Here is a 13,610-nt window from a genome sequence, read left to right on the forward strand (position 1 = left end):
ATCTTTCATAGTTTGCTTAGAGCTATTAAATTAGAATATCATATTTCACTTTGATTTTAGTTAGATTTTGGAACAGGAAACACGTCTTGTCCCATCTCTTCACGTCTCATCCCGTCCATTTCCGTTGCATTTCGTATCCTCTAATATACTTGCATAGGCTGAAATTTTGTCGTTTTTATGCAAATTAAATGATTTAAACATTTTAAAAGATTGACATGTGGGATAAGATTTCTACATACATTCTAATTTTCCCCAAAATGTACATTTTAAAGTGGCTCAAGCCTCAAGGTAAAACTGTTAAATATGTCAAATATGAAATATGTCATGCGTTCGCGTGAGTAAATAGTATGTCTGCTTCATACCGCTTACATATGAATAAATCACTCTTTCTAATTTATTAGATATATTTAGAGCTAGAAAATAATACATAAAAAACATATGTTACATGTCAAGAAGAGAGTACATTGTACTTAAACGAAAGTACAATCGTAACACTTCGTAACGTGTGATAATAATAAATAATCAAGTTCTTTTTGGTTCAAAGCTACATAGAGTACAAAGTAAATGAAAGTACAATCGGACCTTAGGAATTACAGAAAAAGAAGAGAGTTTATGCGTAACATTATGCTCAAGCTAAGCATATAAAGTAAAAAAGGATTCAACAAACAGGCAATGCTCTTCATGTGTTTGTTTCCTTCCATCGCCTGCAATTTATCAAAGATTGAAATTTTTACAGTACATATGCTTAGTCATCTGACCTAATCGCCAACCAATACCGTGACACTTTCACCTAGCTCAGCTTTACACCTTTATCCCCTTAACTAACTATGATTCACTACAAAACTTCTAGGCCAGCAACAATAGTCTTGCATTAGACTAAGAAGAAATCCTTATTCACATCATCAAGACTAAAACACATCCCACCGATTGACAGTAACATTCCAAAGATGGAAAGAAGAACTCATCAACCTCGTTGATGATGGTTTCACAGAAATAGACTGAAAAAGCTTATCAATGTCATACTCAAGAGAGCCATGATACTCTCGCGGCTTCTGCTCCGAATCTTTACTCGATGATCCCATAACAGATTTACCATATCTCCCGGAATGTTTTGGCAATCTTACTTCATCATCCTTCTCTTCCACAATTTCACAAGCGCCTCCAAACTATCCCATTGCATAACAGAGCTTATACAGTAACTAAAATCTCTTGAGATAAATCAAAGCAGCACCGAGTTATTCATCATCTCTCTATGATCCGTTTCTAAACTTCTGGGAAACACAGTCACACAGTTTACCTGAAAGAGAATAATCATAAGGAAAAAAAATGGTTAAAGAACAGTAACTTCAAATGAAGAGCAATGTGGAGAATCATTTTTTGTCCTTGTATAATCACCCAATGCCTGCAAATTGTAATCATAAAATCCCTTATCAGCAATTCAGTGGGAGACATAGATGAACTATTGAGTTAGACAAAGTTGAAAAATTTACAAAAAGTTCTTCACTATTTAAGTAATTGTAATAGAAGAAATAATCTCAGCCAAAGTTTTATATTATTAGATGAAAATAAAAGATAATTGCGATAACATTGGTAACATAGATACAATTGAAGAGTAAACAGTGATTAATCACCCTTGGTGACGAAGAAGATAGGAGACTCGGTCTTACAGATACAACATATAGGATCCCTAAGGACGAAACGGAGACGAACGACACATGTAGAGCAAACCTCTCGGTGACCACAAGATCGATAAGCTAATGATACTTTCATCAGTTGGAAATCTCAAAAAGTTTTGATAAAGGTAAAGCTCATTTAAAATTCTAGAAAACAAAACTGACTAAATTACTAAAATTCTAATTTTGAGGTACAGAGCGGATAATATGGAAAACAGAATAGAGAAGTATCATCTCTGATCTTGAGTTCAGCGGTTAATCTTAGAGGCACAATATAGCTACTATCTAAGCTTAACTTTAAGACCAAACAACCTATTATTGCTTCAAACTTACAATAACTTTTAAAACAACCAAAAATAAACTCACTTAGCGTAGTGCATCATTTCAATTTTTCTGCTGGTTTTCCAAGACCATTGAAAAGATTTTTCTCCATTAACAACATAAATACCGCAAGTTCCGGTTGATGACGACTCATCTTCATGATGGTGAACCTGACAAAAAAAACATATGTCATCTTAATTTACTGTTATTACGAAATTTTACTATAACCGATAACTTTATACTATCCTCATAGAGAAACCAACCACCTGCTGTACATGGACTCAAATAATAAAAAAAAACACCAGAGAATCAACTTACATTGACACCAGCTGTTGTACATCCTTCTTCATTGCCTCTTTGTATTTATCATTTCCAATGGATCCCATGTAACTGGTTACCCCAGGAATTTGAAGCATCCACTACAGCCACCAGCAAGTAAAAAGAGAACCTCAACTTAGCATATATAAGACGTTCAGTGGAGAAATGCATATATCAACCAAAATTTAAAAATTTTAAATTACAATTTTTTATGTTTGCATAAGAAGAGAGAGAGAGAGAGAGAAACGTACCTTCATACGACCAAGGATTCTAACAACAATGTCAACACCTCTCTTTAATTGAACTCTTGACCTGTTGTATAGCTATCACCTCCAAATCAACATATCCGAAACTGAGTTCTTAAAACGCATGCTTTTCCTATTCAAAGGAACAAAGCATCAAATATAGTGAGAATGTGGGGGAATATCTTAAGTGATTATGATGATAACTATTCATTCGATCAATCTTTCCAAGACTAACAAACTTAAAGAAATTCACATCACTAACTGAATTTCATCATCAACAGATCCAATACTCACCATTGATTCCAAACTTCATCAAAAACATTAGTAGAAGACCCGCTTTTTGTTTGGGATAAAGTTTTTGACCTACCTCTTCCTGTTCCTAAACATCATAAATAAAACTTTCATATCTTCTTTTAAGTTAAACAAATGAATTTTACGAACAAAACGTTTACAAACACTAAGCCAATAAGATTACACTTACCACAGTATGAGGATCAGATCCGTAAGCTATCTTTAAGCATAAGTGACAGAGCCGCACCTTTGCTTATGGTTCCTAATATGTTTAAACATAAGTATCTAAGCAGAACGGAGAGTGTTTACAAATTTATATGCAGAAGATACAGACTTATAACTCACCTGTTGTGCCAATCATGTCGTCCACCATTACACTCTCTTGCAGCAAAACGTTTAGTCTTGATTTTCCCAAGCTCCAGATCAAAATAGCAAGAAATCTCCTGTATCATCATCATAAAAAAACTACATCCAATGAACAAACGACAATATCACAAATCATACTCATCCTAATCGTTTCAAAATCAAACATACTATCCTTTCAAATTGAGAGAGAATCAAGCTCAAAAGATCTAATTTCGCCCAAACAATGACTTGAAATCAAAATAGATCTTACATATCTATTAGTGGACGTACAATAGAATAAGAAGCAATTAGGGAGAAAAAAAGAAAGAGAGAGTGTCGATATCTTTACGTACTGCTTTGCTGCCTTTGCTTTCTCCTTGGTGAAGCTCAATCCCAGAACATCATCGTCCACTCTTCTGCTAAAGGAGAGAGAGGCGACAGAGAAAAAGAAATTTCGGGTTAGGGTTTTGTTTCTTATTTTAATATTGACAGAGTAATGGACGACTAAGATTAAAAAGATCTCAAAATATACGGTCAGGATTTTAAAAAAATTAGGCAATGAACGACTGAGATTATAACATAAAACCGGGTTAGATTACCGGGTTATTTCGACCCGCGTGTTTATCCGTTTAGAGGGGGTGTGGAATTTCGTCGTTACCCTTTAAAAAAATCGAATATTTGGTTATAACTCCAATGGCGTACTCTTTTAATTTCTTACAAAACAAAGGTTTAGTCCATAAACTGTGTTTCAAAATAATAGTAGGGATAACTGCTTGCTTATGTATACATAGCATGTGTGTTTGGGTTTGTTCCCAAAATCTGAAGCTTAATTACAAAACATACTACTTTCTAATTTACCACAAAACAAAATTTGATAGCGTTGACTTGGTTTCTCCAAAAACTTTAAACCTTACACCTTCAGTTTAATCTTCTCTACTCTTTTTTTTGTTTGGCTCAACATCAACTATTCATTAACCAAAGTTCTTACAATTTGCATCTTAAACTCTTATATTATTTAACCAAATAGGCTTTATAGAATAAAGCTTAGGAGCATAATTTTCAAATGATATAGCTTCCCTTGCTACCCTATCTTCTCTGCTCTTCTTGGGGAGTGATGATATTGTGCAATAACATTATTATCAAATGTTGGTTTCGGATTCGGGTTATTGGAAATATATCAAAGGTTTAATCAATAAGTTAATTAAAGAAAAAAAAAGTTAATTAAAGATTAGTAAGTATGAAACTACTACTAGTAATTAAGTACATTTTACAAAGAGCACGTGTTGAACGCGGCGGCTATGACGACCAAAACAAAGAGAAGAAAAAAACATATGTACCATAACTTAACACGTCATCTCCTTAACGCCGAGCGCGTCGAATGGCTGACGCCTAAAAATAACTCATTCGTCGTTTCTCAAACCACAGATCCAAAAATTTATACTTTATAAAAAATACTATATTGTAAAAAAAATAAAAAGAGATATGCGTTATTTAAATAAATAGTGTTTCTAACAATTAATAGTGATTGGTTGGCAATTTTGTCTTTCTCTGTCGATAGGTGATAGTTGTGATTAACAGATACGTAAGGATGGGGCTTTCACGTATAACTGTTTAAAGTTAATTTATATAAATAATGGTCATTATACATATGTTGAGAGATGAGAATGTAACCATCGAATTGAAAGATAGATATAGAAATGTGGGAAGAACGTGAAGAAATTAAAAAGAATCACGTCACGTGGAGACAGCTCTTTTACGAACTCTTATATCCACTCACTTCATTAAATCATTTAAAAAGTGGAAATCTAAAAAGCAACTAGAAGAAACACCTTAATTGTCCCAACAACAACAAAAATTACATCATCTTGTTTGTTTTTTTGGGTCCGAATCCGATTTGTTCATATATTGGTTTGTAATTTTTTTTTGAAAATAATCTTAACGTAAATCTGTTTTTTCTTAGACGTTCTTGTGTGATTTAATATATAGTTTAAGATGGTCTTGCTCTTTGTGCGATCAGCTAAGATGTTAAAACTGAAAATGTTATTAGCCTATGTAAAAAGGAAACAATATGGAAATCCACAAAAAAAAAAAACACAAGAAATATGGTGCACAAACATGATGTTTAGTTACATCTAGCTATAAGCAAAAGAAGACTGATAAATTTATAAGTTTAAAAAATAGATTTGTGAAACTATGAAACCTTAAATCTAACTCTAAACTCATTAGATTTGTGAAACTATCTCCAAAATAGATAACATAAACTGAAAACTGTAACTTGTTAAAAAAAAATGAATATGTCGTCTTGTCATAAATACATTAATTCTTCTTTTTTTTTTCTCTCTATATCAAACTCGTTGATTATCGCAAATGCTCAATACAATATTTTAAAGATAGTTTTTAGTTAATGATGGGTGTGTATATAAAGATCAACCACAAGAACAAAAATAATCTATAGTTGGTATTTGTTCTCGACATCATGGTTTTGGTATTGTCGCATAATAGTTTTTTTCAGTTCTCTATGTCATGGGACAATATGATTTTAAGTTCATGATATAAAGTTATATAACTAACGAGAAATTTAGTAAGGATAGACTAGCAATAGTAAATAGAAAAATTGAGATGATTGGTTTAAAGATGGATCTTTAAGATTAGTCGTAAAATCACTTTAGCACCGTCCAATAATACTTCACAATTCACATGGACATATTAAGACTTACACACACAGACAACTCACACGTGCCCATTCTTCATTGGATAATAGTGGCCATTAGTGCACGGTAGAATCTTTCGGCGCAACCTAAAGTGTTTATATTTATTTATATACTAATTAAACTTATAATTGACGGAGCATAATCAGGAGTTGGAATCAAATAATTTTACAAATTCTGCTATATTAACGAACCAACCAGTAAAATGGTACCTGGTGACGAAATAGTAATAATAAAAAGACTTAGAAACATGTAAAAACTAAAAACATGATAATTGTAACATGATAATGTAATATATAGACAGCCTCACGTGCGTAGGCACGTGTTTCATGGCCCCTAGATTGCTCGTCGCCAGCTTTCTCGTATTCCTCTAACATCCCCTTAGCTTTGTTCCAGTGAGTCTGAAACAAATATTCTCTTTCCCGTACAATATGCTGTAAATAAACTCGTTAAAACAAAATAGTACTACTAAAATTGTTGTTTAATGGAACCACATAAAATGCTAGTAACCTTTTAAGTTTGGAAAGGGTTTAGAGTCAGCTAATTAAATACCTGAGGATAATATTTTTGGTTATCCCCGTTGTATTTGTTTCTAGGTAATATAAAGGTTAAATATCTGATGTTAATTGTGGAATACAACATTTGAATAAAAAGATTCATATCTAGCTACCAATTTCTATACGAAAATTATAAAAATAAATTAATCTATTGTGTAAACAAAAACACTTCTTATTGTTTGATAATCGATTTGGTCGAAATTAAAATGCCACGACAATTTTTAATCAACTAAATAGTCATATAAAAGGTATAAAATACTGATTTTTAAAACAATAGTATCACATTAAATTAAGATAGTTAATAATTTTCAGCTTTTGTGGAGAAAATAGTTTTAAAATATATTTTTTTGAAAAAATTGACAAAAATAATGGTATAAATATTGTAATGAGGATCAAAATAATATGTTATTTAGTAGTAAATTTGACTATAAAATAATAAATAATAAAAATAAAAAACCAAATTTATAAGCTAAAATAATTAAAATATCATACAACTCTATAATTTTAAATTAATAAATATATATGTCTTCAAAATATAAATATAAGGATTTGGCTAATGGGCCGGTCAGTTATGATCCAATAATAACAAACAAAAAAAGTTAGTTATCTACCGTTTTGTTTGTTTAGGTAGTTGATAACGGTCTTTTTTTCTGTTTTTTTCCGTCATCATGTTTAATTACGTCATTAATCGGTAATCTTAAAAATAATATATTTCTGATCATAACAATTTATAGTTAAAAGCTTCCGACTATATCCATATAACAACAATCGTCAAATATAATGCAAATACATTTGGATATAGAAAAAATTGTACTTTTTTTTTTGTTTGTAAAAGAAGAAATGGTACTTCCTTTTGTCACTGACATTTATTTTCTATGTATTTATCAGTTATATTATGATTCTGATCGTATACAAGCATTTGTCAATTTGTATGAAAATATAATGTACTTTCATGATATAAAGGATGTGAAATAGATATAAAGATAATAAAATTCAATGACGTGGGATTTTGTAAAACAACTTTTTTTTTTGTTTTTCTTCTGCAAGTAAATTAAATTCCTTTTGACCACTGAAATTTAACAGCTGAAGTACTCTGAACCATCTGCATTCAACGCTGAAAAGTAGATTGTTTCTTTTTCCCGATTTCCTCATTCTGCTAACACATACACACAATCCAATTTATTTCCATCAATATATATGTTTTTGTGTTTTTTTTTCAATTATCCAGAATCAAAACGTCTTCATCACTATTTTAAAAAACCAAATTGGACCAAAAACGTCACTAAAGGGGAGATTAAGCCTTTTCTACTAACTAAACAAAAAAATTAAAAGTAGTAATTTAAAGGTGGCTAATCGTTTAGGTCTCCTGATTTTACTTTTTAGAAGATATTAAAAACCAAATCTAACTCTTTTCTTTGTTCTTTAACCCCAAAAATAAAATTAAAAGTTTTTTGACAGCTAACCAAAGCAAATCATCTAAGTTTTGGAAAAGAAAAAGAAAAACCAAAACTAATATAATTGACATAGTAGTTTTAGTTCTCTAATTAGTATTTTATTCTTTTTTCAACTTTTATAATTGGTTGATGAAAAAGGAACTAAATAAATATTATATAATTTAATTTAATTCAGTTCCGTTTTTAAATATATATTAAAATATTAAAATATTAAATTAAATTTGACTGCATTTAAAAAATTTGCATATTAAAATTGAAAAAAAAGTTAACAAAAGAGGAATAAACAAGAGAGAGAAAAATAGAGAATTGTTCCTCCCAAAGATTTTTAACTTTGAGAAGCTCTCTGAGAAACCAAAGCTTCACTCTGATTCGCAGAGCGAATCAAAAGAGACGATAGAGAGAAAGAAGAAGAAAGAAAGAAAACGCGAAGAACAGAAACTGCTCTTTTTCAAAGCTTTTATATAATTTATAATTATTATAATTCTCCTATCTTCTTCTTCTATCCCAAATCTCGTAAGTCCTCTCTTCCTCCAATCTCTGTTTCGTAATTATTATAATCTGTTTAATTAATCAACCAAACCAAACCAAACCTCTTTTGTTTAATCTTAAAAAGTATCAATTTTTTTTTTTTTTTTTTCTTCTTCAGCAGATGGATTCATGAACCAGATCGGGGGATCGAAGAAGATGATTTGAGTTTCCGGGTTTGGTTTTTTCTTGTCTTCCCCTCTCTTTTTGTGTGAAATTGGTTGGAATCTGGAGATCTGGATCTTGTAAAGGTGGAAACTTTACGTGTGTTTGGGGGTGTGTGTGTTGATTTGTTCTTGCTGAACTGATTTTTGAATTAGGTGATTTGGATTCAATTCTTCTACAATCTGAATCCATCACGAATGGTTTTGGATTCGAAATTTGAAGACTTGTTGATTCGGGTTCCGGGATTGATCTGATTTCATATCATCATCTAAAGAGCCAAAATTGTTGGAAGAGATATGTTGGAAGATCGATCACCAGATTCGTGTTTGAGTTCAAGGGTTTTCTCAAGCTCTCGTCTTTCTGAATCCAAGTGGTCTAAGTCTTACATGTATCCAGATGATGATGATGTCGTCTCTGAGACTAAGCTCGTTAATGGTAAACGAGCTTTGGAGGAGGTTGTTGGTGAGATTAGACACACCAAATCACTTAAGTTAATGGGTTTCTCGATTAAGTACGATAGCGATTCTTCTGACTATTCGTTGAGTGGGGAAGAGCAAGCAGATGCTGTGAATGGTGACGGCTCATCATCGAGGCAGGAGCAAGAGCAATCTGATTCTAATGAAAACGGTGGTGATTCATCTGATTCGCATTCTCTTATCAATGAGATTGGTCGGGACAACTCCATAGACTGTTTGATCCGCTGCTCCAGGTCTGATTACGGTTCAATTGCTTCTGTGAACCGGAACTTCCGTTCTTTGGTGAAGACTGGAGAGATTTATGGATTAAGGAGACAGAACGGGTTTGTTGAGCATTGGGTTTACTTCTCATGCCAGCTCTTGGAATGGGTTGCGTTCGATCCTGTCGAGAGAAAGTGGATGCAGTTGCCAACAATGCCTTCCAGTGTTACCTTCATGTGTACCGATAAGGAGTCTCTGGCCGTTGGGACAGACCTGCTTGTCTTAGGAAAAGATGATTTTTCTTCTCATGTAATATACAGATACAGCCTTCTGACTAATTCTTGGTCTTCTGGTATGAAGATGAACTCTCCTAGGTGTTTGTTTGGATCCGCGAGCCTTGGAGAGATTGCTATATTCGCTGGTGGTTGTGACTCCCAGGGAAAGATTCTTGATTTTGCCGAGTTGTATAATTCTGAGCTTCAGACCTGGATAACTCTTCCGAGGATGAACAAACCGAGGAAGATGTGTTCGGGAGTTTTCATGGACGGGAAGTTCTATGTGATTGGAGGAATCGGTGGTGCTGATTCGAAAGTCTTGACCTGCGGTGAAGAATATGATCTGGAGACCAAGAAATGGACTCAAGTCCCTGACTTGTCGCCTCCAAGAAGCCGTGCTGATCAAGCTGATATGTCACCAGCGGCAGAAGCACCTCCTCTTGTTGCTGTTGTAAATGACCAATTGTATGCTGCTGATCATGCTGATATGGAAGTGAGGAAGTATGATAAGGAGACTAAGAAATGGTTCACTATTGGAAGATTGCCTGAAAGAGCTGGCTCGGTTAACGGATGGGGACTTGCTTTCAGAGCTTGTGGAGAGCGGTTGATCGTTATAGGTGGACCGAAGTACTCGGGAGGTGGGTTCATAGAGCTGAATTCTTGGATACCGAGTGAAGGCGGTCCACCACATTGGACATTGCTTGACAGGAAACATTCTCCCAACTTCGTGTACAATTGCGCGGTGATGGGTTGCTGAAACAACTCACAAATTATAATACTGTCCATTTGAATACCCTCCAGATTCTTGTTGATGGGTTAGCTCACAAGTCAGTCAAAAGAAAGACTCCATTGTTGAAGGTCCCCAAGCTCCAACCTTTATGCTTCTTCTTCTTCCTTATTTTCTTTCCTTACAAATTTTTCGATTTGAATACAATCATCCCTGTATTGTTTAGAGACCAGAAAAAGTGGATTCCAAAAAAGAAAAAGAAAAAGAAAACTGAAACAGGTTACAATAAGTTCGTTAAAAGTTGAAAGCTTTTTTAGAGTTTGCCAGATCTGGTTAACAATGTTGTATGTGATTTTAATCAAATATGTTTTTTTTTCTTTCTTTCTAATAATCTAGCCATCTTTTGGTCCTTTGTTCATAGTTCTTACTTTTTCTATTTTTGTTCTGCTTTACCTTTCCTTTTATTTATTTTTACAGGTCGAATCGTTTAGATTCACTTTACTTTTACAACGTTGGTTTCTTAAGTGTTTGTCATTCATTTTTATGACGACCAAGAAAAAAGAAAGCGTCACTTTTGTTTTTTTGTTGGGGTAAGGAGGGGCAAATGTTATGTCTTTCTAGTTGTGTCCTCTAAGATATCTCCATCTCTAGCTTACAAGTTACACATTCTTTTGTCATATCAATAAGAACAACGCAAAAAAAAAAAAAAAGTGATGTTTTTAAAGAAAAGCCCAACTATTAAATTGGGCCTATAATGTAAAGGCCCATTTTTCTCTTAAATATCTCGCTGGGGTTTATGGGAGATATGCTAATCTAAACGCCATTGATCCTCGCTTCGCTTTGTTCTTCCATTTTCGTAACTGAGGAAGAAGAAGATGAAGTCTCTTCATCGTGTAGTAGGATTGATCACAAGAAGTACCACCGCAAATCCAATTTCTTCGCATTTAAGTTCGAATCTCCCGTCGATTCTCGTCAATCTGATGTCAACGAAATCACGAAACGATGAAGACAAATGGAACGACGCTTGGGAATCAGCTTGGCTGCCAGATGATCTCACGGATAAGAGCCGAGCTCCATGGGAGAAAGACGTGAACTTCGATTCGACGGCGAAGATCGAAGAAACCGATGTGGAAGCGAAGGCGTTCGTGGAGGATATGAATGAGCATTGGGACGAGAGGAGAGGGAAGAGTGGTAAAGCGGAGAAGAGAGAAGTGAAGATTGATGATGATGGAGGAGAATCATCATCATCATCATCGCTTTATAGTTTGGCGACGATGAAGAAAGACTATAGGTTGAAGAAGCAAAGAGTTCATGCTTCTTTGTGGGTTAAGGAGATTGAGAAATTGGAAGAAGCTAAACTGGGTGATTCTGGATCTGGTGGTGGAGCTGATGATATTGATCGGCTTCTTGATAGTTGCTCTGAGTAATGTTTTCTGATTTTTCCCCTAATTTCTAGGGTTTTTTGTTTGATCAGTCTCGTTTCACTTCACTACTAGGGCTGTGGTTTAGCTGATCCTTGAAATGGTTCTATTTAAAAGTTATAGATTGCTCTGAGGATGGTTTCTGTTGATTTGATTGAAGCTTTACCTTACAAGCTTAGGGTTGAAGCTCTGTGATTAAGGTTTTAGCTAGATCCGTGAACCGGATTTGTGTTTTGCTTGTGATAATCTTCTATAGCTTATGTTCGTTTAGAGTATCATCATTTTACATGGCTTATGTTTGAAGACCTGTGATTAATGTTTTAGCTGAATCCCTCAACAGGATTTGTGAATTTGCTTGTGTACAATCTCTCTGGCATGTTCATTATTGTACTAAGAGTTTCACAACAAACGTTAGAGAGACTGCTATTGGGAATTCTGGTTAATTTGACTTACATGCTTATGTTTTGGAAATCTGTGATTCATGTTTTAGACTTTTAGCTAAGACCTGAATAATGATTGTGATTTTCTTGTGTACAATCTATCAAGTATGTTTATTTAAGTTTCATATTAAACGGTTAGAGATATTTTGCTATAGGGATATCTTGGTGTTTCAATTATCTTGGGATGCTTTGTTATCTATATAATATAAGATGGTGTTTGGACGATCGGTTGACTTGTTGTTGGCGATTTTTGATCTTTTGATGGTTAAAAACATTCAGGATTTTCGACTCGGTAGACCATGATTTTGGCAAATTGGAGGTTTCGAGTGGATCTGAATTAAAGAACAAGCCTGATGGTTGGGAATCAACAGCAAAGGAACAAGATGGGAATCTCTGGGAAATGTCACAAAGAGAAGAAGACATACTTCTCCAAGAATTTGATCGTCGGACTGCCTTCTGCAAATTTCAGGTACCACCACACCAAATCTTCATACAAATGAGATCCCATTGGTCTCATCACTTCCAATAGAAACGATTCAAATGCTTGAGACTTTCTTTTAGATTTCTTCACCATGCTCTTGAATTTTCTGATTGATGTGCATGCAGATAGCGAGTTTTATAAAGCAACACATATTCAGTAGAAGAAGACCGATTGATGGGTGGAGATACATGATCGAAGTGATCGGTCCAAATGCGAGAAAAGGGAAAGGAAGTGTTTCTAGGCTCCCAGCTTTATCGGATGTGTCAACTCAGCCTTTCAAAGAAGAAACGGGCAGCCTCACTACTTTGAAGCGGCGGTAGAAGACTATTAGAGGAGTTCATGAAAATCATTTCAAATCTGTGTCACAGTGATAGCTACAACAATTGTGAGAATTTCTTTTTTGTAATTTTGCTCGAACAGGTTAGTCAGTTTAATTACTTGAATATTTTGTACCATCGGATATGTTTATTAAAATAAGTTTAACATGCTCGTCGCCAATGATCAAAAGACGGAATGCCACATTCTGTCTATTCGTCAAATTCGTTAGCTTTGTTATGGTATTAATACACTGTAAAGAAATGTGTTTGAGTATAGGCTTTGTTTAAGGGAGACTCGTCTGAAATTTTGTCTAGCAACTCGGAAGAGAATGCTTTTTCGGAAGTGTTGTCAAAGAGACAGCATAAGGTTTCACGGGTTCAATATTTTTCAGTCACTGAAATGGATTTAGAAAATGGTATAGGGTTAATAAACCTATTTTTGAAGGTATTATCAAGACGCATGTCAAACAATCGAAAATAAAGAAGCTTGTAGATGATCTTCTTCCCGGTTGGTCTTACTCTTTCGAAGAAAACTGTGGTTACTCGGATTTGGGTATTTATGGCATCCAAGCGAGGCACACACTACATCTAGCATATAGTCACAATCCTGGACGGTACACACATATCCGAAACCACTGCTCTTACGCATACAAGCACCACATCCGAACAC

At 34.2% G+C, this 13,610-nt stretch overlaps 2 protein-coding genes and 1 long non-coding RNA gene across 9 annotated transcripts; 2 read left to right on the top strand and 1 right to left on the bottom strand.

Annotated features, from left to right (window-relative positions):
• Window positions 1–495: 495 nt before the first annotated feature.
• Window positions 496–3,691, bottom strand: LOC104710195 (uncharacterized). Of its 6 annotated transcripts, none has more exons than XR_015566651.1 (8): window positions 3,547–3,691; window positions 3,194–3,291; window positions 3,039–3,110; window positions 2,852–2,930; window positions 2,564–2,690; window positions 2,313–2,413; window positions 2,040–2,164; window positions 496–1,297 (listed from the first exon to the last, which is right to left on the bottom strand). It is a non-coding gene; the product is annotated as an uncharacterized LOC104710195 (long non-coding RNA). The 6 variants fall into 6 exon arrangements; XR_015566650.1 differs by having other exon boundaries at window positions 496–1,402; XR_754931.2 differs by having other exon boundaries at window positions 2,852–2,936; window positions 3,547–3,680.
• A 4,444-nt stretch (window positions 3,692–8,135) lies between these two features.
• LOC104710196 (F-box/kelch-repeat protein SKIP11) lies at window positions 8,136–10,669 on the top strand. 2 transcript variants are annotated; one of them, XM_010426756.3, is made up of 2 exons: window positions 8,136–8,425; window positions 8,559–10,669. In XM_010426756.3, exon 2 carries the CDS (start codon window positions 8,899–8,901, stop codon window positions 10,309–10,311), a length of 1,413 nt encoding a protein of 470 aa, XP_010425058.2. In that variant the 5' UTR covers window positions 8,136–8,425; window positions 8,559–8,898; the 3' UTR covers window positions 10,312–10,669. The 2 variants fall into 2 exon arrangements, with proteins under 2 accessions (XP_010425058.2, XP_010425059.2); XM_010426757.3 differs by having other exon boundaries at window positions 8,171–8,425; window positions 8,562–10,669.
• A 182-nt stretch (window positions 10,670–10,851) lies between these two features.
• LOC104710198 (protein GAMETE CELL DEFECTIVE 1, mitochondrial) lies at window positions 10,852–13,121 on the top strand. The gene is made up of 3 exons (XM_010426758.2): window positions 10,852–11,704; window positions 12,422–12,611; window positions 12,749–13,121. The coding sequence occupies exons 1-3, from the start codon at window positions 11,157–11,159 to the stop codon at window positions 12,941–12,943; spliced, it is 933 nt and encodes a 310-aa protein (XP_010425060.2). The 5' UTR covers window positions 10,852–11,156; the 3' UTR covers window positions 12,944–13,121.
• The last annotated feature ends 489 nt before the right edge of the window (window positions 13,122–13,610 follow it).

The sequence above is a fragment of the Camelina sativa genome, chromosome 9, assembly GCF_030686135.1.
Source record: "Camelina sativa cultivar CO46 ecotype springtype chromosome 9, ASM3068613v1".
Taxonomy (NCBI): Eukaryota; Viridiplantae; Streptophyta; class Magnoliopsida; order Brassicales; family Brassicaceae; genus Camelina; species Camelina sativa.